This window comes from Haliaeetus albicilla, chromosome 18 (genome assembly GCF_947461875.1).
Source record: "Haliaeetus albicilla chromosome 18, bHalAlb1.1, whole genome shotgun sequence".
NCBI lineage: Eukaryota > Metazoa > Chordata > Aves > Accipitriformes > Accipitridae > Haliaeetus > Haliaeetus albicilla.
The window spans coordinates 24,117,124-24,143,518 of NC_091500.1; the positions used below are offsets into that span (position 1 = coordinate 24,117,124).

The 26,395-nt window shown below is 35.2% G+C and overlaps 1 protein-coding gene across 1 annotated transcript in view; it reads right to left on the reverse strand.

Moving 5' to 3' along the window:
- Nucleotides 1–26,395, reverse strand: part of CSMD1 (CUB and Sushi multiple domains 1) — a 1,233,014-nt gene that overhangs the window by 145,688 nt on the left and 1,060,931 nt on the right. The window contains exons 39-42 of the mRNA XM_069805938.1: nucleotides 23,560–23,629; nucleotides 21,186–21,302; nucleotides 16,838–17,047; nucleotides 1,308–1,496 (exon numbers count right to left, since the gene is read on the reverse strand). Of these exons, the coding sequence (XP_069662039.1) occupies nucleotides 1,308–1,496; nucleotides 16,838–17,047; nucleotides 21,186–21,302; nucleotides 23,560–23,629 (586 nt within the window). The remainder of the gene's footprint in view (nucleotides 1–1,307; nucleotides 1,497–16,837; nucleotides 17,048–21,185; nucleotides 21,303–23,559; nucleotides 23,630–26,395) is intronic.

Here is a 26,395-nt window from a genome sequence, read left to right on the forward strand (position 1 = left end):
TGAAAACCTTCATCCAGAAAACTCATTTTAAACATTATTTCTCCCTTGTAAGTCCTTTGCATTCCAAGAAATATGCAATACTTTCAACCTCCTCTATATATTTACTTTACTAGATTTCTGAGCAATTTATGGTAATTTGCATGAACTATTATGGAACTAGAGCTTAAATTTTATGGATTCTTGTAATACTGGATTTAAATGACAACATGAGGAAATAATACAAGCGTCCCTTCCCAAGTACATGTACAAAATACATGTTCATGCTGCAGAGCAATATAGTCAAGCTGTTAGGAGAATATCTGTCTCAGAAATAATAAGAAAATAATTTGAAATTATTATTCACAGTACTAAAATCCTCACTTGGGAAGCAAGGTATTGCAGTGCTGAAGCAAACCTTTAGTCCATCTAGTGTAGTTTTTGCTTCTGGCAATGTTCAACCCTTGATGTCTAATAAGAGGGCACAGAAGAATCCAAAGGAGAAAACACTATGTTAGTCTGTCCCACTGGAAAAGTTCTTTCTAGCCTCTAGCAGTCTGTCCTGAAGCAGAATGACTGACTGACCCTTTTTTCACAGTTTTTTCATGGCTTATAACTGTAGCTCAGTTACATCTCCTCGCAGCCTTTTCTGGTTTGACTAACCTAAACCCTAAAAGTTTTGTGTAGAGCAGCATCTATTCCATCTTTCAAGATCAGTGTCAAATATATTGAACATACACTCTTCAGTGAAAACCTGTAGCACCATTAGTCTCGTGTTATGGTGGAAATAATTTATTTCAATCTATTTTGTATCTTAGCTGGTTGATTATCTATGACACCACTTCAGTTCTATACAATGACTACCCAGTTTTGTCACAGCATCCCATACGAGACTTTGTCAAAGCCTCTAAAGGTCTAAAGGAATGTTGGAAATTTTGCTTCTGTACTTGTATTTTTTAGATGAAAGTCCAAGTAAAAGCTTCACAATGGAAATTTTATATGTTACATTGTACGCTGCCCCCCGGCCCTCAAATCAGAAAAAAAAATCACATGGAGTTTAAGATAATTTCTGGCAGCATCATGAGTTCCCATAATCAATACAACTGACAGATATTAATAGGAACAATAAATCACTGCTGAGAAACAGTAGTCATAAAATAATTATGATTTATAAAAGCACATACTATTCTGACTTTAGCTACTTACACTATAGATTAGGATAAAGGTGCAGTTTTTCAGCAAAAGCTGCATTACATACATGCACACAATCAAATAAACAAAAACCAGAAAGTATTGTGAGTTCTGAAGCAAAGGTACTACCAGAAAGTTACCTTCGCATCTGGGGAAATGATAGTTCCAATTTCTGTTGATTCCATGCTGGCATGTGAGAACAGGCTGACCCCTCAAAACATACCCAGGATAGCATTCAAATGATACCGACTGACCCACACTGTAATCGGAGTTGACTATATATCCGTTCAAAAAAGGAGGAGGATCAGGGCAGTTCTGTAACTCGTAAGCTGGAAGAGAACAGAAGTACTTGTTATTGCTTAGTCAACACAGGAAGTAAACATTCATATAAATTCTGTAATACATTCCATAGTAGGAAAACACAGGAATGCCAGACTCCAGTAGTAGAGTGATTAACACTCCATTCATCCATAGGGACCATCCAGATCTTGACAAAGGAATGAAAAAATTAGCACTAGAGACAAAGCATAGGAAAGATCAAAATCTGGAATAGAATGAATTGCCATCTACATCAGAAATTTAGAAAGGAAAGTCAAAGAAACACTGGGTGCAGGGCATGAAGATGGAATATTGTTTTAGTAGTTCATGTTGAAGCTTCAAATTAGAATATTATATAAATTATGTGTTTATTTTTAGTTAAATTTCTAGGTTCATACTTAGTGCCCAAGATCTGTGATATAACAGTTGTATAATAGGATAACATTTTTTTAAGCAAGATACACAGAATTAATTTTTCTAATAAATAAGATGGATATACTTAGTAAGTATGTCACTAAGTGACTTAATTTCATGAGTACATCAAACATTTTCATAAAATTTATTTATACTCAGTTTTAATTTAAGTCTGACATAAAACCAACCTTGCTCTGACTGTAGCAACGCTGAATCCAAAAGCTGCACACAGTAATACTAATAATTTAATTGACCACACTTAACAGGTGATCACTTTTCTGCCAAGATTCTCAAGATTAAAAATTATCACAGAATTTTTCAAATGTCTTTTTCCTACCCTGATATACAAGAAATAATACAATTAATTCCAAGTAAGAAATAGTAAAATTATTTAGGAAAAGAGATTTTTCCATGATGCCTGAAATTAAACTATATTAAAAACGCATATATATTGAATGACCATGTTCACAGTGCGATTTCCAAAATTTGAAAATACTTTTTTTTTTTTTTAATGAATATGCAAGTATACTTATACAATTCACGGTGGCATAAGAACTTGAGACAACTTTTTTTCTGATAAAATTCATATAATGTTCTATATGTCAACTACTAGGAATGTAACCTCAACACAACAAAAAAATGGAGTTTTGCAGCACTATGAGCACTATGTAGCAAAACAAAACATTTCAAATTGAGGATAAGCATATGTATTACTATGGTGACTTATATTTATTTAACTGGCAATATTCCATTTTGTTCATTACCTGCATCAGTTAAATTGTACAATGACTTCAAAAATAAATCAGCACATAACTAATCACAGCAATTGTTTAAATGTGTTTTGATGTTTAAACACTATAGTAAGTATTCTAGTAAGGTATAATAAAGTCGTTCATTCAATAAAATTTTATGAAATACAAAATTTTCACAATCCATTGGATTTTTTTAATATATATTAAACTATGCAAAAAAAATCACCTGACCAAAAAAATTGAAAGAATTAATGAAAGATTATGAAGTCAAAGATCACCAGAAAGATCTGGAAAAGTGACAGAAATCTACCAAGGAAAAAGTTTCTTCTAGATACATCTCCATATAAAAAACTGCATTAATCATTCATCATATTTAATGTTGGGGTTTGTATTTTCAAAGACCTCAAAATACTATTCAATTAAACTTATTTAATTCATACAAAATAGTGTGATGAAAATCAGAGGGTTCTTTCATTAATAACATTTACTAAGATATGAAGATAATTTAAAACTACATGTTTCCATATTGAAGATATATTTCCTTAGAATATTTAAGTGATATTGTTCCATGAGAAGAAAAAAAGAAAGACAGTTTTATAAAAATGTTATGCAGATTCACTCACAAACAACTTCACATAGATAAGATAGCAAGTGACAGCCATTTAAGAAATAATTATTGAGAAGATGAATGCTCTGCTTTCTCTGAGCATTCCATTTACAGTTATGAAATACTTCTGTCAGAAGAAAGTTCAAGTAAGAGCAGTAATATCAGTGTGCTTTATATTAACATGTGCCATTAAGTCCAAGCTCTAAAAATACAGTAAGAGAGATGAAGAACATATTCTTGAACAAAACATTTTGTTATTTTTTCAAAGCTAATCATTACAACATGGACATGTTCATCCCAGAAGTATATACTTATTATTATCAATTAGATTATTTAAACAAGCCATTTCAGCAAGATTGAGGTAAATATCTAACTTAGGTGTGCTTAAGTGCTTACTTAAAGCGAAGTTTGTACTTAATTGCTTCACTGAAGTACAGCTACTGTCATGAGTTTTTTTAGTCATTGCTGATTACAGTCATGTTATGAAAAAAATAGAAGATTTATTTTGAGAAAGCTGCTTTCTTTTCCCTAATTCATTCAGTGAATCCAGAATCCAGTGTTTGTAACATTACAAAGCTGGAAGAGGTGTGGAGGTACCAGAAATATTCCAAAATCCTCTAATAACTGAGACTCACCTTCCCCCAAATAACAAAAAATTAAGAAAATTAAAACTTAACAATCAGAATTAATTGTTACTAGAAAGGAAATACAAAAAGCTTTATTCTACCTTAATTATGGTTCATTAAAATTTTGTGCTAAATCTAGTCATAGCTTATTAATTTTTAATGCTATTATTATTCCTCCTATCATTATTCATATAATACTTTACAGATAATAATATTATCAACACTTTTATACAAAACAGAGTACTAGAAAGATTATTTAAGGGTACAGGACATATTAAGACTACTAAATTAAATAAAAAGCTACTTAGCAAATTATATTAGAAGTACAACAGAAGTTTATTCTGGAGGATCAGAGGATCTCACAGATTTATTTGACAAGGTGCAGCACTACATTGCCCAATAGTTACCATGACAGTGTTTTGGAACAATGACAATACGTATTGAAACTTTTAAACTTTGATTTTAAACAACCTTTTGAGGACAAGAATACACATGAAAAATATCCTTCCTTATTGGTTAATTTGTTGCAGTACAGTATTCATAGGTTACATTTTAAATGTACTTAATATGGTCTCGGATTTTTTAAGTTAGTCTTGAAAATTCATTTCAGAAAAAAGCTTCTCTCACTGATCTACATAAGAAAACATAGGAACAGCTCATGTGAAAGAGGAAATCCTGAAAGAACTTCACCATCTCTCCCTCTAATTTGCACAACATCCTTTCAAGTCCCTTGGATTGTTAATGGAAAAAATAAAGCCTACCTTTTAAAATTCTACTTAGTGTTTATTCAGAGTTGCATATGTTTTTTTCCTGTTGGAAGAAAGGTAAACAAAACACACAGAGAAACTTCTGGGGTTAGTTCTGGTATTTTTTTTTTAGTAAGCATAGAACCTCTGCCTAAAGCAGATCACCATAAATTTGAAGGTCAGTCAGTCAGGGGTGAAAGCATTTGTTCATGAGCAGAGCACAGTTGTTTTGGGGGTTTGGGGTTTTTTTTGTTGTTTTTTTAAAAAGATGTAAAATGTGAAGATACTCTCTGTATGTGACTTCTGGTATAAATCCTATAGATGACTTATAAATTATTGGAGTAACTATAAGTCAGGTGATCCATCTGACTCCGATATCATGATTTACAGGCCATTCAGGGAATATATTTTACGGTTTTAATATAAATATGAATTATATTCTTCTTGGTTCTCTTGATATATGCAACAACTATACCTGATTTAACAGAGCAATTCATTATTCAGTCATCACTATCAAATATTACCCACAAATCCTGATGTCACATCTCACAAAAGAAAGCTTTTTTATGAGTGTCATGCCCAAAGACTTGTTTGGTATTGAGCTTTAAAAAATGATATACCATTTCACAGCAGAAAAAACTCTAGTGAGAGCCTGAAATGAAGCCCAAAGTAAAGGAAATCTGAGAAAAAGATTTAATTCCAATGCTGGCAGCAGTCAAATACTTAAATTTTAAAATGCTCTCGTATTGACATTCGGCATTTCTTTGTGCAGTGTATTTTCCACTGGTAAGAAAAGAGAGTAAAGCACAAAAGAAATAAAATTGATCCTCTGCTATCTTGTTTTTATGATTCAAATGTATTTTACTTCTTATATTAACACGAGGGTGACTTGTTGCCTTTGCAAGTGCCACATACATCTATAACACCTCAATATGGAAATAATTACAGAAAAATTGTATTAGCAGATTGTTGAGCATGCAAACACTCAAATGTTAGGAAAGCTCACAATTAAGGCTACTTAAAACTTTCATTTAGTCTTATTGTACATTCCTCCAGTATCATGCTGTGTATAACTACAGACTCAAAACCAAAATCCACTTCTTAGGCTAGACTAGACTAGACTACTGTGGGTTGGGTTAGGTTGGGTTGGAAGGGACCTTTAAACCCTTAAAGATGATCTAGTTCCAACCCCCCTGCCATGGGCAGGGACAAATTTCACTAGAGCTGGTTGCTCAAAGCCCCATCCAACCTGGCCTTGAACACTTCCAGGGATGGGGCATCCACAACTTCTCTGGGCAACCTGTTCCAGTGCCTCACCACCCTCATCTTAAAGTATTTCTTCCTTATGTCTAATTTAAATCTACTCTCTTTCGGTTTAAAACTGTTGCCCATTGTTTTGTCACTAAAGGCCTTGGTAAAAAGTCTCTCTCCATCTTCCTTACAAGATCATTTTAAGTACTAAAAGGCCACAATAAGGACTCCCTGGAGCCTTCTCTTCTCCAGGCTGAACAACTCCAGCTCTCTTGGCCTGTCTTCATAGGAGAGGTGCTCCAGCCCTCTGATCATCTTCTTGGCCCTCCTCTGGACTCGCTCCAACAGGTCCATGTCCTTCTTATGTTGGGGGCCCCAGAGCTGAACACACTACTCCAGGTGAGGTCTGAGGAGAGCAAAGTAGAGGGGGAGAATCACCTCCCTCAACCTGCTGGCCATGCTTCTTTTTATGGAAGCCCAGGACATGATTTGCTGCAGCCCAGGATAGGGCTGGCAATCTGGAACATCAGTTTATTGCCTTAAGCACCAAAGAACATAATTTTTCCAGATGCCATGACTCAGGATTAGTCTCACAAAACATCACTTAATTTTGTCATGAGTTAGAAAATAATTTGCTATGAGCGCCCCAAAAGATCTTATTTTAGTTCCATTAGCATTCCCTTCCTTAGGAGGTCATCTGAAACTATTTTAGAAATACAGTAGGTTTTCAACAAATCCCTTTTTCCTTCTATGATCCCTATGACTCAGAAGCTCCATCATAGTTGATTTTTTGCTAGATGAAGGTCATCAGATTTAACATGTTCAAATGATGTTGTGTATGTGCATGAGCATGCTTGTGGAAGAAAGGGAGTGCAATTAGAACTTTTTTCTGTGTTTTCCAGAACATGTTGCTCTCCAAATACAACAGGGTAAGATTCTGACCTCATATTCAGCTTTATGCTACACTGAAATTCAGAACAGACTGAAAATGGTCTTAGAGTTCCAGTAATAGGAATGAGGATTCTCCCAGTAAAAATAACACAAATAAAACATTTTATCTGCTTCCCTTAAAGAAGCCCTAGCCCTAAAGGCAAAGGTATGTGAAAAAAAGATGTTCCAGAAATATTAAAAGGCTGAGGTAACAGTCATAATATAGCCAGGGATTAAAAACCAGAAATATGTCTTAACAACCATTAGATTAATCTTATTCTTCTGTGTACTAAATTCTGTTACGAATCTCTCAGAGGCCATAAAAGCTATTTATTTCTTCTGACCTAGCATATATCTTGATTCATTCCAGCTATATGCAGAGTATCCCAAGCCTGTAATTAGTTAACTTGGCTTGCCAATCAAACTTGTGTGATTTTTCTTCTTCCCCTCAGACCTAGTGTGCACAGGCTGTTTACATCTCAGATACTGAGATCTGACAGATGTGAGGGTCTCAGAAATTCAACATTGCCAGGCAAATGCAATTTAGAAATGTTCTTCTAAGTACGTCTGATTGCTTCCTGTCTTGGCTGCTTCTCATAAGTGGCAAAACCACAGCGGTAATAACAAAGAGACATCCTTTCTCAATTCTTCTGTTTTTTTTAATTGAAAAGTACCATATTTATTTCAACAACAGAAAAAGTTGCTATTTTAAATGTTGCTATTTTAAAAATCAGGCACTTTTAAAGTCCTGCCATTATCTTACAAGTAATAAAAAAAAAAAATCTAATAAAATTTACCTTAACTGCTTTAGATAATTCAACAGGTAATCAGTATGAATTTCCTTCTTGCCACAAGTGAAACAAAAGGTTTCACAACACACACAAATTCAGTAACTCAGTCTTGAACATAATGGAGTACCCACCATTCCTTACGTAGTGCAATTGCAAAGCTGAAGTGATAACAAAACATGAAAACATCAGAGCATAAAACAACAAGGAGATGACTGGCAATGGTAATCAGAGCTGTAACTTCCCTAGGGTTCTGCTAAGGAGACAAAGCTTTCTACTGCATTCAGAAATACAGAGTACCTAAGTGATTTATGTTATATATTCAAATCCTGTGCTGTCAGAATTCACAGGCTAGTGCTTAAGAAACAGCACTAGCTCCTTGCAAGCATGGGAAGCAAATATTTTACTGTTCTCAGTGTGCATACACTTTTCTTCTTCCCTAAAATAATGTGCTCAGAGTACAATCCCAGGCTATATTAAGCTTTAATCTCATATTTTTCTGTCTTCAGAAAGTCAGTAGAAAAATTGAGAAGTAGCATTATTAATTCTATCATTCACTATACAATATTCATATTGTTTGCTTTCCCCCGAGATGAGGGGGTCATCAAAAAGTCTTATCTTTCATAAAATGCTAAGGTCTCTAGAAAACTTAATTTTTTATGACATGAAAGTTTGCTCGAATAAGCATACCCATTAACAATCTCCCTTTATTTTTAGACTGGTATCTTTATAAAAAGGCATCTACCTTGCAAAAAAACATCTGCTACCTTAATGCCACTACTTGTTGTTTTCTAGTTAGTAGAAATGGCACTTTTTTTCACTGATGAAAAAGCAGTCCTTGAATTGAACCACATTTAGCACCATTCAGTAAAAGGACAAATTTAATCTTAAATCCATTTTAATGTAAGCTTAAGTACATTTGAAAAAATCAGACTAGGATTAAGCTATGCAGTCTTGTGGGCACTTCTTAATATGCACACACTCATTAGGACACTAGAATGGGTTTGCTGATTGTGACTACAATTATTGACTCTTTTTGCCTACTCATCTTTTTTAAGGGTATATCAAATTAATTTCATTATTAGAAAAGCAATGCTTTTTTTTTTCCCAGTTATAGTATATTAGGACAACCTAAAATGGGATCAATTAGAAGTAGTCTGAAAAAATGTATCTTAATGTATAAAGATGTCAGGTCCTCAGATCTGCTTTGCTTTACAAATTCATTTCTATAGAAATGGCAAAAGTGGACAAAAGCAAAAGTACTGACAAAACTTAATTTTTTAAATATTCAGTATAAATTTGTTCTTTAATTCTTTGCAGAATTTAGTTTGTGTGTGCTACATCTGCTTGCACTGATATAAACCCTCCAGTTTTCCATACAACCTTTACTTATTCCTGACAAATATTTGTTCCCTTTTACTTAAGATGCCTGTTTTAGATGCCCTGAGAGATTAAATACTTTTGAAATATGCCTCCTGGAAATCATGTAAATTACTACTGATGGGCGTCAAAAGGTATAGCAACTGTTAGGTTTACCTGGTCAGGAAGATGGATGGATTCAGTACATTGCTTTGTCAGCAGCTGAACAAACAAAGTCTGGGGTTTTTTAGATGTATATTATTATATATCTACATAATATCTATGCAGTTTCTGTTTACCTGCATCTGGGCACTACATTCTTACAAGCAGACACCACAATGATAAGCCTTTTCTGGATTACCTTACCTGATTTGCAGCATCTCCAAGCCCTTGAAACAAAATAAGTTTTCTGTCAGAGTGAAATGCCATAGGCTTTATGCCATTTATGCACCTGACAGTGCAAGATCTCAGAGATCTGAGATATGTCTGGACTTGCCTTGGCCTGAGCTGATTTTAGCTCACTTTAACAACTGCTAGCAGCCAAGTGATTATTACCTAACATGTTTTAGGTTATGCCCTGCAAATACCATGTATGCTAAAGGCCTGGCAAGCCCTGGCAGTCACTGCTTAACAAACAATAGTCCTTGATAGTAATTGAAGCTGCGGAAAGCAACTTGCAAAGTTTGGCAGAGAACCAGTAAGAAAGAAGCAGACTATGGTAAGAAAAACATGTAAAAAGTAATCCAAGTGAAACCCGAGACTGAAGAGTAAGAAATCGCTATCTTGAACATCAGATGTTTCCCAGTAAAGAGCTTGGGATGCTGATGACTGCCTCTCTAGTTCTACACGAAAAAGACAGAAGCTGTCAATGTTAGGCTCCATAAGAGCACTGGGAGGGTGAACAGCATACAAAAGAAATGAGGTGGATAGGAGGAAGTTTTTGCATAACAATTTCAACTGCATTGCTTACAATTTTGTTCTGTGTTAATTGGCTTGGAAAACTTAACTGTGTAAGCATTAATTGGACTAAAAATAAATGTTTAGCTTTCTATATATGATAAGCTTTCTTTAGCCCATAAAAGGTTTTGAATGTGACACCCATGCTAACCTCTCATATTTAATTTCCATGCCACATCTATATCCCATGAATAGCAGTTAGACAAGACACAAAGTGTATTAAAATGAGTTGTGACAAGGAATATTCCAACTGGGTACCCAGCAAGCCAAAGTGAATTGGTATCTATGGAGTAATGCTGCATCTTTCCTGACAATAAGGGCACTATTTCAGCACTCTTCCACGTTACTGATATTGCTTTTCAAACATTCCTAGGAACTGTGAAATTTGACTGAAATTGGCCAATGGTTTCAAAATTGCATAACAGAAAGATATCAAGAAGAATGACAGTCAGACATCACAATAGTGTAAGTCCTGTCATCCAAGCAAATCAGGCTAAGACTTATCTGACGTTTGACTTACTGAAAGGAAAACAAAATTTCTAGCAGGGAAGAAAGGAGAAGGAGAAAGAAGCATTTTGGAGTAGTGAAGAATTACTTTTCAAGTCCAGTTTCAGCAACTGCAGACCAACTAAGAGGAAGAGAGAGAAATCCGTAAGTATAATATCAAAAGAAGTAGGAAAATCCAGAGACAATCTGGGAGATAAGATAACTAAGTATCAAGGGCAACAGGTGTAGGACTGGAAAAGAAAAGTCAGCTGTCAAAAGAAACATATACTTTGTTTGAAGAAAAATAAAGCAGCCATTAAAATTGCTCAATTGTAAACCACCGGCATTTTTTGTCAGAGCATGTCACAGGAATAGTGAATACACTGAAACACCAGTATTTCCAGCAGCTCTTCTTAGCTTACGAATATCTTGAATTAAAAGTACAATTTCCTACATGTTCTAAATGGTGCTGAGAAGTTACTTGTGCTCAATAATATGAAGATATAAAATACGATAATCTTAGACAAATTACCAAAGGAGGAATCTTAGCAATAGAAATGGCTAGTGCAATCTGAAATCTCAGAGGGAACAGAGAGAATTTGTGCTATCTGAAGAAAAACAAACTTCAAGATATTTCATTTTTAAAGAACAAAAGTCCAAAATCTGTTTGTAGAATGCAGAAAAGGAGGTAGATGGAAGAGGGAACATGTTAATTAGAAGTTCAGTAGAGTGAGCTTAGCTGATAGATCCCAATCACTTAAAAATCAAATATGACAGTGCCAGCAACTTTCCACATTAGAAAAAAAAAATCAATAAATAATAAGCACCTTGTAAAATAATTCATTTTTTTCCCAGCATCTTTTTATTTGAGTGGATTACATTGTGGGTTTTTAAAGTTTTTAAAACATGTATGTTTTAATATATAGACTAAAATACTGTGCTTCTTCAATACAGTATTCAAGAATGAGTCACCCCAGACTCTCTTTGTAAGTAAGGAGTTACTACATAAAAATGAACTGCGTGAGTTGCCTTTACTGCAGAAATTGTTTTGCTTCTCACTCACGGGGAAGATAAAACTGGATGAATGTATATGCATTTCGTAATTCAAATACACCTATAACTACAAATTTTGAGAAACAAGGTCATAAATAATAGTTGTATTTTTGGTTTGAAATTCGAATTAATCAAATATCAGTTAATTTAACTGTATCTCTTTCTTGGTTCTGAATTTTCTATCTACTATTATAACTATTAGACTAATAGCTAAAGTAAGAAAATTTTTATCAAATTATTACTATTTTTGAGAAGTTAATTTTTTCTGGATTCTTATATAAATATTTGCAAAATACTACAAGTTTCTGAATTTCTAGGAACAATACTTCTTTCTGACAGTTTTATTCTGAGAATGCTACTACACAATCTTTGTCACTTAAAAAATATTTTATTATAAGGCCCATCTAATGAAAATTTTTAATATTTCATAATACTTTGTTCTGGTTTTAGGTGCATTGCTTTTCCTCTATTTAGATAATAGAATAAAATTTTACATAGTGAGTTAATCATGATAACACTTTTGTTGTCAGCTGACAAGTTGCAATTGGGAGAAGCAGAAAGCAACTTATCTAAAAAGCAAGTGATTTTAACAAGAGAGGGTTAGAGTGAACCAAAAAATATCAGGTTTTTTTGTATGGTGTCCTCTTCATCATATTCCCATTTACTTCTGATCAGACAAAATAATCCTACTGGACACAGTGGAGAAGGGAAGAATAGAAGAAAAGAAGAATTATGAGCTTAATTAATCAACCTTTTCAAAATGCAGAATAAACTTCATGCATTAATACAATGGATTTCTGAATTATGAAAGCTACCATCTTAACGGCAATCCCAGACTGGAAATAGCTTATAACAGATTCTTTAGATTCTTTCAGCAGTTTACCATGGATGAATAAAGGAATGGTGCCTTTAACAGGCAAAAAGATAAAAACGGAATTTGTGGTTTGACTGAAATAATTGACACAACTGTTAGCTTCAGTAAGCCCAAGATTTCATCTGATCTTTAGACCTTGGGTTACGGCCATCAGCTTAACTTCTGAACATACATGTAATCTTCTTAGCTACACTTGAATACCATGTGAACGATTCCGCAGGCTTAGTTTCCTATTGCTGAGCATACTAAATTGCTCTAATGGGAAACAACCAATATTGGCTAAACGAATAAAATAAATAAAAAGATAGATGACTTATAGCAATACATTTTCCTGCAGTTGTAGTTCTAAGAAATGTAGCACAGATTACAGAGTCTTTCTGTCTGCAGTGATAAGCAGATATTGCTTAAATATATGCAATAAATTAAAGGTAAATAGATTTGCCTGAGACAGGCTAAGTATAGAAAACGTTAATATCATTGAATCATAGAATCATAGAATGGTTTGGGTTGGAAGGGACTTTAAAGGCCATCTAGTCCAACCCCCCTGCAACGAGCAGAGACATCTTCAACTAGATCAGGTTGCTCAGAGCCCCGTCCAACCTGACCTTGAATGTGTCCAGGGATGGGGCATCTACCACCTCTCTGGGCAACCTGTGCCAGGGTTTCACCACCCTCATTGCAAAAAATTTCTTCCTTATATCTAGTCCAAATCTACCCTCTTTTAGTTTAAAACCATTACACCTTGTCCTACTGCAACAGGCCCTACTGAAAAGTCTGTCCCTATCTTTCTTATAAGAGCCCTTTAAGTACTGGCAGGCTGCTATAAGGTCTCCCCGGAGCCTTCTCTTCTCCAGGCTGAACAACCCCAACTCTCTCAGCCTGTCTTCATAGGAGAGGTGTTCCATCCCTCTGATCATTTTTGTGGCCCTTCTCTGGACCTGCTCCAACAGGTCCATGTCTTTCCTGTACTGAGGACTCTAGAGCTGGACACAGTACTGCAGGTAGGTTCTCACCAGAGCGGAGTAGAGGGGTGGAATCAGCTCCCTCAACCTGCTGGTCATGCTGCTTTTGGTGCAGCCCAGGATACAACTGGCTTTCTGGGCTGCGAATGCACGTTGTTGATACTGATAGGTACTGGTACTGGGCTTTAAGTGAAAACAGACCCAAGCACTGACCAATGACTGGAGGAGTTTGAAGTACATCTATGTCAACTGCATTATGTCGTGAACCAACCAAAATATATATAATTTATTTTTTTTCCTAGATCTATGCTATCTTTTACTTTGATCTGGACTACCATTTCCTTAAACATCAACAAAGATCACTGTCCTTGCCAAAACTAGAGAATACCATGTACAACAAATATATTTTGATCCAGATACACAAGAAGAAATAAAACCACAAAAAGCTAAGTATTATGATGATTAAAAAGCAAACTGAACCTGTCTTCTTGTCCCCCTGCTGAAACTGTCACAGACCGTTAAAATATGAATGTATGCTTTCTTTTAAAGGGAACACAAATCCTTGCTGAGCAAGCTGGAACATCGCCTCTAGAACGTACTTATACAGTCTACAAAAAACATAAGATTTAACTATTAATTTCATGACAGAAAATGCTGTTAGTCAGGAGTTAATCACACGTAGTTGAGCCTATATAGACTCAATACCATTAAGGAAGGGCTTGTTATAGTAAGGAAAACCACACTAATTAGAACCAGAACAAAGAGCACTGGAGAATATACAGAAAACATACCACATGGCTTTTTATTTTATTTATTTGGCATTTCTGCAATTTGACACTGTTCTGTCTTTCCAGAAAATTCTAGAAAGAGTCATCTGTCCAATCACAATCACCCTTGACTGCTCAGAAAAAAAATCACACTAGGTGGGTGTAATGTTGTGAGAGTATTCTCTACTTCTAAGACTATGTGACATACCAAAACTCCACAGGCAATAGAGAGATACAACCTCTTTGTGTATCCTTTACGAGCATTAGCCTAATTCAGGCACTCAGAATCTTCCTCTCTACCCATTGACTCTGTAGATACAATCTAACTATAACTGTATATATGTGTGTATGCAAATAAATACTGTACTGGGCGTGGCTACGATGGAGTTCCTTTTCTTCACAGCAGCTCATATGGTGCTGTGTTTTAGATTTGTGACCAAAACAATACTGATAACACATTAAAGTTCTGGCTTTTGCTGAACAATGCTTGCACAGCATCAAGGCCATCTCTGTTTCTCACTCTGCCCTGCCAGTGAATAGATTGGGACTGTGCAATGGGTTGGGACAGGACGCAACCAGGCAGATGACCTGAACTAACCAAAGAGTTATTCCATACCACGTAAAATCATGCTCAGCAATAAAAGGGAAAAGAGGGGGTTTAGGGACGTTAGTCATCATTTGCTTGGGAACTGGCTGGGCATCGATCTGCCTGTGGGAGGTGTGGAATAACTACTGGAGGTGACTTAGAAATTAAACCTATATTAAAGGTATGGCATTGTTCACACATTAAGGAAAGATATAACGTCGAAGAAGCTTTCAGGGTGGAATGCAACTGGTATGCAAGGAATCCATTCCATAGTGGTTCTCTAGACAACATTACCTGCAAACTGGCATGGAGGGTGGAATGGGGTGAAGACTCCATGGCCAGGCTCTGCGAATCACTGCAGAAATGGGACCTTCATGGTACTATGGTACTGATAACCTGCATATTTGACCCCCATCCCAAAGACTACCCGCCTCCAAGGTGCGACCACCCCCTCACTGAGCCTGCGATCTGAATTTTTGTTAATCTATACCTTTAAAAGTGAAGCGAGAGAATTTTATACCAATCACAATAAAGGTATGTATGACTAGAGTCACTCAAGCTCCACCTTGAAGTAAAAAATGTATAAAAATGGCCTAAGGAAGGGGGAATGTTAGGGAAGGTAACATCAAAGACAAGTCAGGGAAGATACCATCACAGACTACCTCTGACTCCTGGGATCAGTCGATAGGCTGAGCCTCCCTTCCCCCCCATTGGGACGCCTTTGGGTAAGATATGGACTACTTAGTAATGTCTCTCTCTATAGAATCACTTTTCCTTTTGGTTTCGTGTGCTGTATTAAAGTTCACATGTGCTTTTGCAGACAGTGTATTTATCACCGACAATCCATAAGAACCTATAAATCTGTTGGTTTAATAAACTGCACTATTTGTTAAGCTAGCCATATAAGTTTCTCATTGGGCGCCGCCAACTCTCTAAGTCTGGCTGTGTGAGTCCACGGAGCACGACTAAGCTGAAAGTGCAGTGTGCTATTAGTGAATGCGTAATTGTGAGAGTTCAATAAGTTGAATGTGACTAGACTAATAGTGCCAAATTGGATATCACTCAGAATCTAAACCTAGCCACCCCCAGCCCCTCTGATATCAGAGGATAAGCTGGAACACAAGGGGGTTTGTTTTCTGCCAAATTACTCTACCCTTTCACATGACAGGAGGTGGTGAGTGATTGTCTTTGCATCACTTGTTTTGTTTCATTTTCTTTCCTCTTCCCTTTATCCTTTATTTATTAAACAATGTTTTTTTATCTTGGCCCCCAAGCTTTATTGCTTTTACTATTCCTTTTGTCTTCCTCCCATCCTCCTAGGGGTGGAGGGAAGTGAGCAAGCAGCTGCATGGTGCTTAACTGCCCACCAGGATTAACCCACAACACATACATGTTTATACAAACATATCGGCTTATATACATATATATATGACAACCTAATCAAGTTAGCTAAATTAAGAGCCTAGAATAAGGTGGCACGAATCTTCCTCACTGCAGTTAGATGAGAATTCAACCAGCCATTCTATTGTGTTAAACTATTCAGATACTGCAGTGGGGCTCAACAGTTTTGAGTAAGACTAACATTTTAGAAATATGCATGAATTAATGTTTTATTGTTACTAATGGGGTAAAAAACAAACAAAAATGAAGATAAAGAAAAAAGCCAACAGTAGAAGACCACAAAAAGTTCACACTTTCAAATACTGAATATGTGTTCGAAAATACAGATAGAGAAAGTGTGTTATCCAGTGTCTTTTCATTTCCTATTAATTTTCACATCTAGACTGCAAAAATATAACATAAGAATTATAAAAATTTTCACCTGAATATTTGAAATAACTCATATTATATTTTGAAACCCTTATTCATTATGCTAAATATAACAAGATTTTATAAACTGGAAAACAAGACAGTGAATATTGGCAGTATTGTTCAATAACAGTATACCTTAATGGGATGGAAAGGGGTATCAGCTATCACCTTTGGCAAATGACATCACCTTGGCTTCAGGTTTTTCAATCAGTAAAATAAAGATTCCAATTCAACACAATTTCAGTTGTAAAAAAGTTCAACCTATGGATTAATCAATCCACAGATTTGAAAATGCTATATAGTATATTCCTAACATTTTAATTTTTTTTTAAATTATTTTTCCTTTTTAACCATAAAGTTCATTGTGCTAGTTCCTACTTACCTTGGTATGTCAACTTAAATCCTTGCCTGTTTTCTGAGTGATCACTGTAAAAATGGACCAGTGTTTCATGAGTGGTACTTAGTAAGGGTGATGGGAGTTCTGTTCCACTAAACTGGCCAATCATAGAGCTGGTGTGGTAAGGCCCATTCTGAATTTCAAGGAAATCATGATTTGCTTCAGTAGAGAAATTCAGAAACTGAATGTGTGCACCTGCAGCATTGAGAAAGAAAGAAAGAAAGAAAGAAAAATTAAAACCAGAGTTTTTATAACTCATGTTACTTAATGCTACAGCATGCAAATACAAAAAAAAAAGTCATAATAACTGTGATAGGCACTATATTTATATTTCAGACACCATTCAAGGTGGCATGCTTAAATTAAGGAAATAGACGCCACGTATTGCAAGAGTTGGTGCTTCTAGTTTTTTTGTTCCCAATAAATATCATAACCACACATGAAGAGACCAATGAAAGGAAATCACAAAGTCAACAACCAGATATTTGTCAGGTTCCTAAACCAGCCAACAGAAACACTCAAGCAAGGGGCACATCACAAATCTTGCTGTGTCACAGCATGGTCAGGACTCTGCCATAAGAGCATTACCATAGCTGGGCCAGGCCTCTCATAGGGGCTCAGGATCAGCTCAGCATGCAGGAAGGTTACTACAAGTGATCTTTCAGAGGCAGAAATTCAGCTACCTAGTTCCAACTATCTACTCTACCTTGTTTTTCCTGACCCAGTCACCTATATTTACCTCCTCTTCCCTCCAGCTTGGGCCAGTGTGCCTTTAGAGCCATTCTACTCTGTGTGCAGTACTATAAGATGCACTGAACTCCAGACTGGTGACAGGTACTTACTCAGAATCATTTACCACAATCCCTCTCCAGAAGTCAGGTCGTTGAACCAGGCCTTTCTCACAAAATGAAAGGGAGAGAGACAACTCCCAAAATGCTGAACAGTCAGAAGAATAAGCATAATCTCATGCGAAGAGCTGTTTTTAAGTTCTGGCACTACTTCATGTGGACTAAGGACTTGAAATTCAGGCTTCTCAAATTATGTGTATATATAATATCAAAAGAAGGATGGAGGATGAACCCCTGGTAAAAGGCAAGTAGTACCAAGTAACTTTCAACTGCACCACTTGGGCCTAACCTTGCTCTGGTAGACTATGAAGAACTAGCTGGAATGGAATAAAACAGAATTACTGAAGGATCCAACAAAGCAGTGTGAAATATTCAATGCCTTAACTCTCTGCTTGACATTCTCATTCAGCAGTAGAGTCATCCTCATTCCAGGAGAGTACCTTACAGATTACCAGCATAATCATTCAGGTCATTCACTCAGTCTTGCTCTATAGCTCATCTCTTTGCCTCTGTGGTTTGACTTGTATAAAAGGGATATTTTTTCCTACAGGAGAAACTAAATAAGCTACCAAATAAATTGGTTGTTACAAAACACTTGTAAAAATATGGGATATTTAGCTCTAGTACCTCCTCTGACCTATGCAGAGCAGGAGATATGAAAACAAGTATTTCAGCTGCTGAAGAAGAAAACTTATTCCAATGCTATCAATAGAGAGGCATTTACAGAACATATCAAAGTCTCAATATCAGCCATCTCTTGTATGATGTCTGATACGGTTAGTCTGACTTGAGTGAAACCACTAATTTTATAATGTTCTTGGGATTTAAGATAAGGTAGGACACCAAGCAGCTTGGAAACATCTTGACTTCAGTATCAGCATTTAGTGATTCCCACCAGGGACTGGATGTCAGCAGCATAGGAATTCTAAAGAATTGAGCAGCCACTTAATATTATAGTTAAGTTGCTAAAGTGAAAGTAGATAATTGAATCTGACATATGTATATAGACCCAAAATCAGTGTTTAGGTATTTAAATAAAAGTGGCCTACTGTTCTGAAATAGTCTCTGATGAGCCATGGAGTGCATTTAAAATTGAATCAGTCTTATTTAATTACTGAGGAGGAATGTATATGACTAGTTGTAAATATACAGTACAGAAAAGCTTTACATCTTAAAACTAAAAAGTAGATTTACCAGTAACTTTAAAAAATTTAAACTACCTAGAATAGCCACATTTTAAACACAAACATAAACATTTTTTTTCTTAAAGGTTTTTCAAAGACACAATTTCAATCAGAGGGGACACTGTATGTGTCACTCAAGCCTTAACTCTAAGTTTATACAGCTTCCAATTGTCAATTTGATATGTCAAAGTCTCCTACACTAAATAATTTCTTACATAAAATTATACAGAATAAAACTGATAGCTACAGAAAATAAATCCTTATCCAGTCAAACTATAATTATATTACTTCCTGCTCCAGTCTCAACAGGATTTCCTCTCTCACTCGAATAGACTCTTAATAATGAGAATTCCAAGCTGAGCTAATCTTTTTTTACAAATGTTAATCAATTAACAGCTACCTGAAATCATTGCGAAATCACTGCAAGTCACTTGAAAAGATGTACTTCCCATCTATTTAAAATGTTTGGATTTTAGTAGTGTCTTCTTTAACATGATCAGTATATTTTCATGGGCTTCATTCAGTTACAAAGTTTGAATAAATGGATGGAATAAAGGAATACTTACTGAGGGATGAAGTTACTGTGAGGTTAATTGTTTCAGTGGAATTTGAATCAATCATTACATGTTCATGAGTGTCCTCTTGATCAGTTTTTGTGCACAGTGCTAATCTCTAACTCATTCAGTATCACCTTAAAATCCTTCTCCCAAAAATCCTGGAGCATTATTAAATTTTGGAAATATTTTCTATATTTCAAAGATTTCATGTATTTACTTTGATACAATAGAATGAATGTAGACAAACAGCTCCTAAGTAGACAAGCTTATACTTGTACTTAACACAGTATCCAAGATTTTGCAATGGAAGTTCTCTGTGAAACATCACATCAATCACAATTTTTAAACCTGCTATAAAGACATTATCTGTGGATTATTTGACAAAGACTTTGGGAAAAAGATCCCTGAAGCAACTTTATGGTAAAAAATGTCCTCTTCTAGTATTTTTGAAAGCAATGATAGATCAATGGTATGAACACCTTGTACCTGTTAAATCCCTTGCCAAACAAAACCATAATCTTTTCTATTTATAGGATTTCCACTACCAGACAATGTCTGAGAAGTGAGAGGGATAATAGTAGGATACAAGACACTCTTGCGTAAATTCATGAAACACTGCCTACATGGAAAAGCTTAAAGAAAAAGAGCAACTCTGAGAAATATGAAGGGCTGTTTTTAAAAGGCAGTATTGTAGTAACCCAGTTAGGATGACATCACTCCAGAACAGTTGCTTATCATTTATATTTTCTGCAAATGTAGCATTAGAATGCCAAAATTAGCCAAGGATGTTCTGTGGTTGTCCTAAGGCTATAAGGATATCTAAGGCTACTAAGGCTATCCATAACTACGATGGATCAAATTTACCAGGTATGCACTGATAAAGGGCACTATTCTAAATAATAGCACAGGATTTCTAAAAATTAACCTGTAAAATACACTCTATGTAAGTAGTACATCTTACTGCAAAAATCCCTCTTAGAAATTCAAATGGAAAGCACAGAAAATAAATTCATTTCCAGAGATGGTTATAGGGAATTTAATAATAAGCTTTTAAAATTAATTTTCTTATTTGAGCGCTAGTATTGAATTCACAGTATGGGGCATAATGTTTCACAGCAAGAAAACTTATTCCTCTTTTATTTCTGATCATGACAGAAGATTGTTTTATACATGCACTTATAGATCCCTTATTACCCATGATTACCTTCTCAACCTAATTATTATTAATTTGTGGAGATATTTTCTGTATTACAATAGTTTTAGTGCAAACCTAGAAAGTATCTAGGTTGGCAACTCTTACCTGGGATTTGCGATATAGTTTTAAAATGTTTCTGACCAAATTCATAGTGCTAGAAATGAGGTTCTGTCCAGTTTCATAGAACATAAGAAATGTTGTTAAAAAGTCACTTGGGGGACAATGAAAGGACATTAAACAGAAGACCACTAATTAATTTAGAAGTTACTTTATCTATTTTATCTGATATATCGTCATGCAGCAGACTTCATTTGCTCTGAAATCAGTTTCCAAGACAGGCTGAGCGTTACAAATAACAAGCTGCTTTGACAAAGATATATTTTTAAATTGCCAACCATTTTAAAATCAAAAGATACCACATAATTATGTAAGGGGTTCACCATACATTTGCTGGACAAAACCTACTTCATACTGGAAATTAGAATATTCTTATACATATTTAAATCTGATGGTTACAAATAATTGCTCTCCAAATGTAAGTTTACTTACCATATCCAATAGGCAATAAAATTTTCCATGTACAGTCTAAGTTACTAGGGTAATTTCCAGGAAAACCTGGGCTCAGGATCACACCACCCATGTTTGTCAGTGTTCCACCACATTTAGCTATTAAAAATAAAAAAAAAGTCACTGTATCTTTTAATAATATTATTTCTTAATCTTTGGCATGAGATTAATTAAAAAACAGATTTTCTGTTTTATCCCCATGACTCCCAAGCAGTGAATTTTTTTAAATTTATCACAGTCAAAACATTCCTCATGAAGGAGGGGGAAAAAAAAAAAAAAAAAGAAAGAATTTGCGTTACAGCAAAATGCTTACTTAATGCAACATGTTCAGTGTGATTTTACTGCAAATGTGTAGTTGCACATATAGACTGGGTAACCCATTGTCTCACTTTGCCAATTAGAGTTAAAAATGTCTGGTGCTATGTTGAGATAGGCTTCATAATAAGAGGAACAAATCTGGAATTAAACTGAATTATGATACTGATCCATGACGCAGCTGCAGATCTACTAGTTAATATAGCTAAAATCATACTTGAGTTTAAAAACAAACAAACAAACCCCAACACAGTTCTTTCTTTAATTCAGAAAGAGGATAGACTAGCTGCATAACAGAATTATTCTTTGTTTATTATCTGTATGCTTTTCTTCAGCAAATTCATGTGTTTGGAGATTGAAAAGCCATTTGCATAATTTAGGATGACATAAAGCTAAACTATAAATATGTGAAGTTACTTGTAAGGAAGTGGCTGAGTTTACACCTTTGCTAGAAAAATAATATGAAGGAAGAGTAACTTCAAGAAATCAATTTTAAATTTTGTAATTTATATTTACTATTTGAGGAATCATTATTTAAAGTCTATGAATCTTCATGTCAGGTATTACAGTGATGTATGATCTGGTAACAGAATTGTGATGCTGTGATACTGTGCATTGTGATAATTGTACTGAAAAAATGAAAATAATCTACTGGTTAGACCACACAAGAAATTGAATCAAAATAGGAAGAACTCCACTAAATAGTTGAGAAATCAGTCCCAAACTTCTCAAATATCTCTACCTCCCTGCAATGTTAAATACATTATTTAGTGAAAAGAACAGATTTTGCTTCGCATTTCTAGAAAAATCAATATTTTAAAGGTTGGAGGCGAGGGAGGGTCATGTTTTAAGGGTTTGTTTGTTTTCTTGGGGATATTTTAGCTTCCAGGACAGCAAAATTTCATGAACTAAAGGAAAAAAAAAAAAAAATCAATGAGCACACTGTTTGCGAATAGGAACCATACTTAATATACAAGGTAAAACATAATATTAGCAAACACCCCCTCCCCCCCGAACTGCAAAATACACCTTCCTGAATAAATATTCCATTTCTAAAATTGAGTTGAAGGAACTGCATTGCTTTCATGTTAATCACAAATGACTGCTTCTGTAGAAGTTGACAATACAACTTAATATATAGGCCTAACAAGGAATCTTTTAAAAAAATTTCACATTAATATTGCTTGATATCATTCAAATCTTTTAAATTCCTCTAAGATATGAAGCTAAAAGAAACAGCTTTTGCTGACTGAATATTAAAGTTAAAAGCATTCACCAAAGAATGTACTTCAAAGCTGAAGTGACAGACCGTTACGATGGAGCTGTGCTTCTCTCCCCTCCATTCCTGCTTTTTCTTGAAAGAAGCACGCCAAAATCTTGACTTTCTTAAAGTTTGTTTAATCAAGAAACAATACAGCAGAACAAGATTGTTATCTACACAGGGAAGACTGATATCTATTGGGTAAGGTCTTTGTGTGCTTCAAAGGGAATTTTTTTTTTTAGCTTTGCTTTTTAACTCGGCATTATTTAACGGCTTTCTCAGATGAAAACAGCCAGCCTTTTCTGGATCCCTAAAACTCTTTTTCATTCCACCACCCCGGAAGGCTTGGCTCCAGAGCTGCTCTCCACTGTAGACAGACTGCTTGCTTCTTTGAGAAGTCTCCTAGGCTCCCTGCATGACCTGCCTTGTTCTTGAGAAGGTCCTCCAAGCTGAGCATGCTGCAAAAGGAATGTGTTAACTTGTCTCCCTTCAGAAGAAGATTCAGCCTGATTCAAAGCAGAGTATTAAGGACAAGCTAAACAATGGTAAACATCTGGGTTTCCTCCTTTGCTCACTCTCACAATATTTTTTTAAATAGCATATACACTATATATAAAGAAAAAATTTATTGTAGTTTCTCCGCATTTCATAGATAAAAATGGAAACTCAAAAAAGTTTGGAATGAAACAGAATTAAGTGAAGGAACAACAGGCATGACAAAGCCAAGAGTTTCTTCTGACTGATGCTCAGAACACACTGAAAACAAGTAAATATCCATACCAATGCAGAGAGGAGATGGATAGTTCCAGCGTCGAACTGTTCCTGGCATGCAAGAAATATGAGAACGGCCCTGTTTGGAAAGGGCAGAATATTAGATTACAGATACTCATTATGAGATTTTCCAGGAAGGCAGAGCTACGGAGGACCTCCTAGATTCTTATCTGTGTCTTTTCTTATATTAACCAACTGCCTTATAATTACTTTTATGAATTTGTTAAACTCTGTTTTCAAATACTTCAGGTTTAATGTTCTATTTTTCTGCTGGATAAATGTCCTAAAACACTCTTCCTTTGATAACTTGAAAACCTCTTCATGTTTTTGACTAAATATAAGGCTGGTAACAAGACAGAAGCACCTGACTATATGCATTCATATGGTCAAATTGGTTCACTCCTTATTTCAATTCCAGGGTTCTCATCCACAATGTAAGCATACTAGTTCTTTTTCAGGCTGCAATCTGGAGTGAATCAACCATTGCTCTGAATGAACAGTACAGACACGGAGAGGAATTTGTTCCACATCTGCTTGCTACAGATGGTATGGATGTGGACCATGCCAAGACAGTCGTCCACAGTTATCAGCTGGGCTTGAACTCTCACATGGCCTCACAACATGACCCGCTGCATACATGCAACACCTTGGCAGACAGCTATAAAAGGACAAGTGCCTCTTTACTTAGCTGTCATGTTTAATTTACTCTGCCTATTTTTAAGAAACGTCACAAGAACCAAGCAGAATCATGTGGTGGTAGCTGGAAGTGAAAATGACATGGCTGTAACCTGCAAAGCCTATTCCCACACACTTCAGGGTGGCTGCCCCAGAGCAACTGCAAAATGCTCCCAGCTTTGCTTGCACTGGGAACAGTTCAAGCTGAAAACTTAACAGTAGCACGAACAGAAGTTTTTATTTGTCAATTCTGTCCTCTGAGGAACTCAGGTTATGCATTCTGCTGTTGAAATGTGAAAGCTGAATAAACTGGCAGGAGTGAAAGCATCTGATAAAAAGACTGAGACGTGGGACTGGGAGCAAGGTTTAGTTCCTGTTTTAATTGTCTGGATATACAAACTTGGGCAAGTCACTTAACATTTCTTGTTTATTTTTATCAAGTATATTAAGAGTCTAATATTTAGTAAGTTAGCATATTTTATCAATATAATATGAAGGCTTACTTAAATATTAGTTGTCCATAGCAATCAAAATCTCATAAAAATAAGATGGAATAAGTAAACTACAGTAAAGGCAAATCCATTTGATGAAATTGCTTCTGCATCATTTGGTATGTTTACAAAAAAGAAACTACACACACTACCTTGAATAAAGTTCATATAGAATAGTATGGAATAAAACTAGTTTAATTAATCATTTAGTTAAATACATTTAGACAATCAGCTTCTGAAAGACAAACTGAAACACTTCCAAAATATGGCTTGAAGGAAAAAAAAATCAGTTTTCATTAAAATTAGGAAAACTTAAATTAGTCTTTTTCTTATAAAAGTACTAGAAATTGATAACAATTCAATGTTTTTTTAGAAACCAACCTTTTTTATTTTAGCACTTATTGTGTCATCTTAGTTACTTGCAAAATGGATGAGGTTTTGAATAATTTACTTAATGCAATACTCCCTGTTTTATTTTATTCTCTCCTCCTAGTCTTCTATGATTGCATGTCTCTGATGTGAGTCGGGGGGGAAGCCATAATTTAACTACCACAGTCAGGAAAAAAAATAAAATGGCCTATAAAAGATCTTTTGAAAAATAAAATTAAATGATTCCTCTGGCTTCAAGCCTCTTCCCAACAAGAGCACGCTCTGATTTCAGTCTTTTAAAGTCCCCTCCTGGGGGGAGACACTTAATCCTACAGCTAGCAATTACCTTTCTTATGCATCTCCAGGTAGTAGTTTGAGCTCTATGACTTTTCTGGTAAGTCTCAATTATAAACTAATCCACACCTGATTGTTATTGCTAGCTGTGAATATGTTCTCTAAAGACGGAGGTAAATTCACAGCTAGAGTAAAAAAAAAAAAAAAAAGGATCTGCAAAGTTATGCTGATCTATACTTGTTGAATAGCAAATACACTGTGCCTTGTCGAACCTTATTTTCATTATTATTTCTTTTTAATTTGGAGCCATTTTTACTTGTCCTGTCTGAGGAACATACTACACATACATGTGGATGCACTCTCTTACACCAGCGTCCATACAGCATAGAAATCCTCATTAATATTTTTAAAAGCTTCAAACTCTTTTCTGTTGAATTTGGATATTGAAGGTCTTTTATTTTACACTTTAGACAAGATCATGAAACTAGTTTTTCTATAAGTCATATTCCACAGTGAGGATTAAATTTGTACATTTATGGAAACAGAAGTAAGAAGTACAGTTAAGGAACAATATGCTATGAAATTTTAAGAAAGTATTTCATTATAGAATCCCTGTAAGTATAAAACCAAAACTGCAGTTAGTCATATTCAAGGACTACAGAAAAGACCTGCATGTAGACAAAAGATGTCATGTGGTTTTGCGATAGTGATATACACAGTGTATTAAAGTTTAGCACTAACACAGATCGGTTTCTTATGTGCAGATCTCTTTCTCACAAATACATGACTGTGTTGTACTAATACTGTATTTATGAACTCACATTTCTGATTTTTTTCTAAGTAAAAAAAGATCCAAAATATCAAGTCAGGACTAACAATGTGTATCTTCAAAAGGTTTCCTGTACTCATTCCAACTACTTCTGAAGTATTCATATTCTACTGTTATCATTCTACCTTGATATTTCAGCAATTCTATTTTAAGTATGGACAGAAAATTCAATGATGCTGTATCTTGA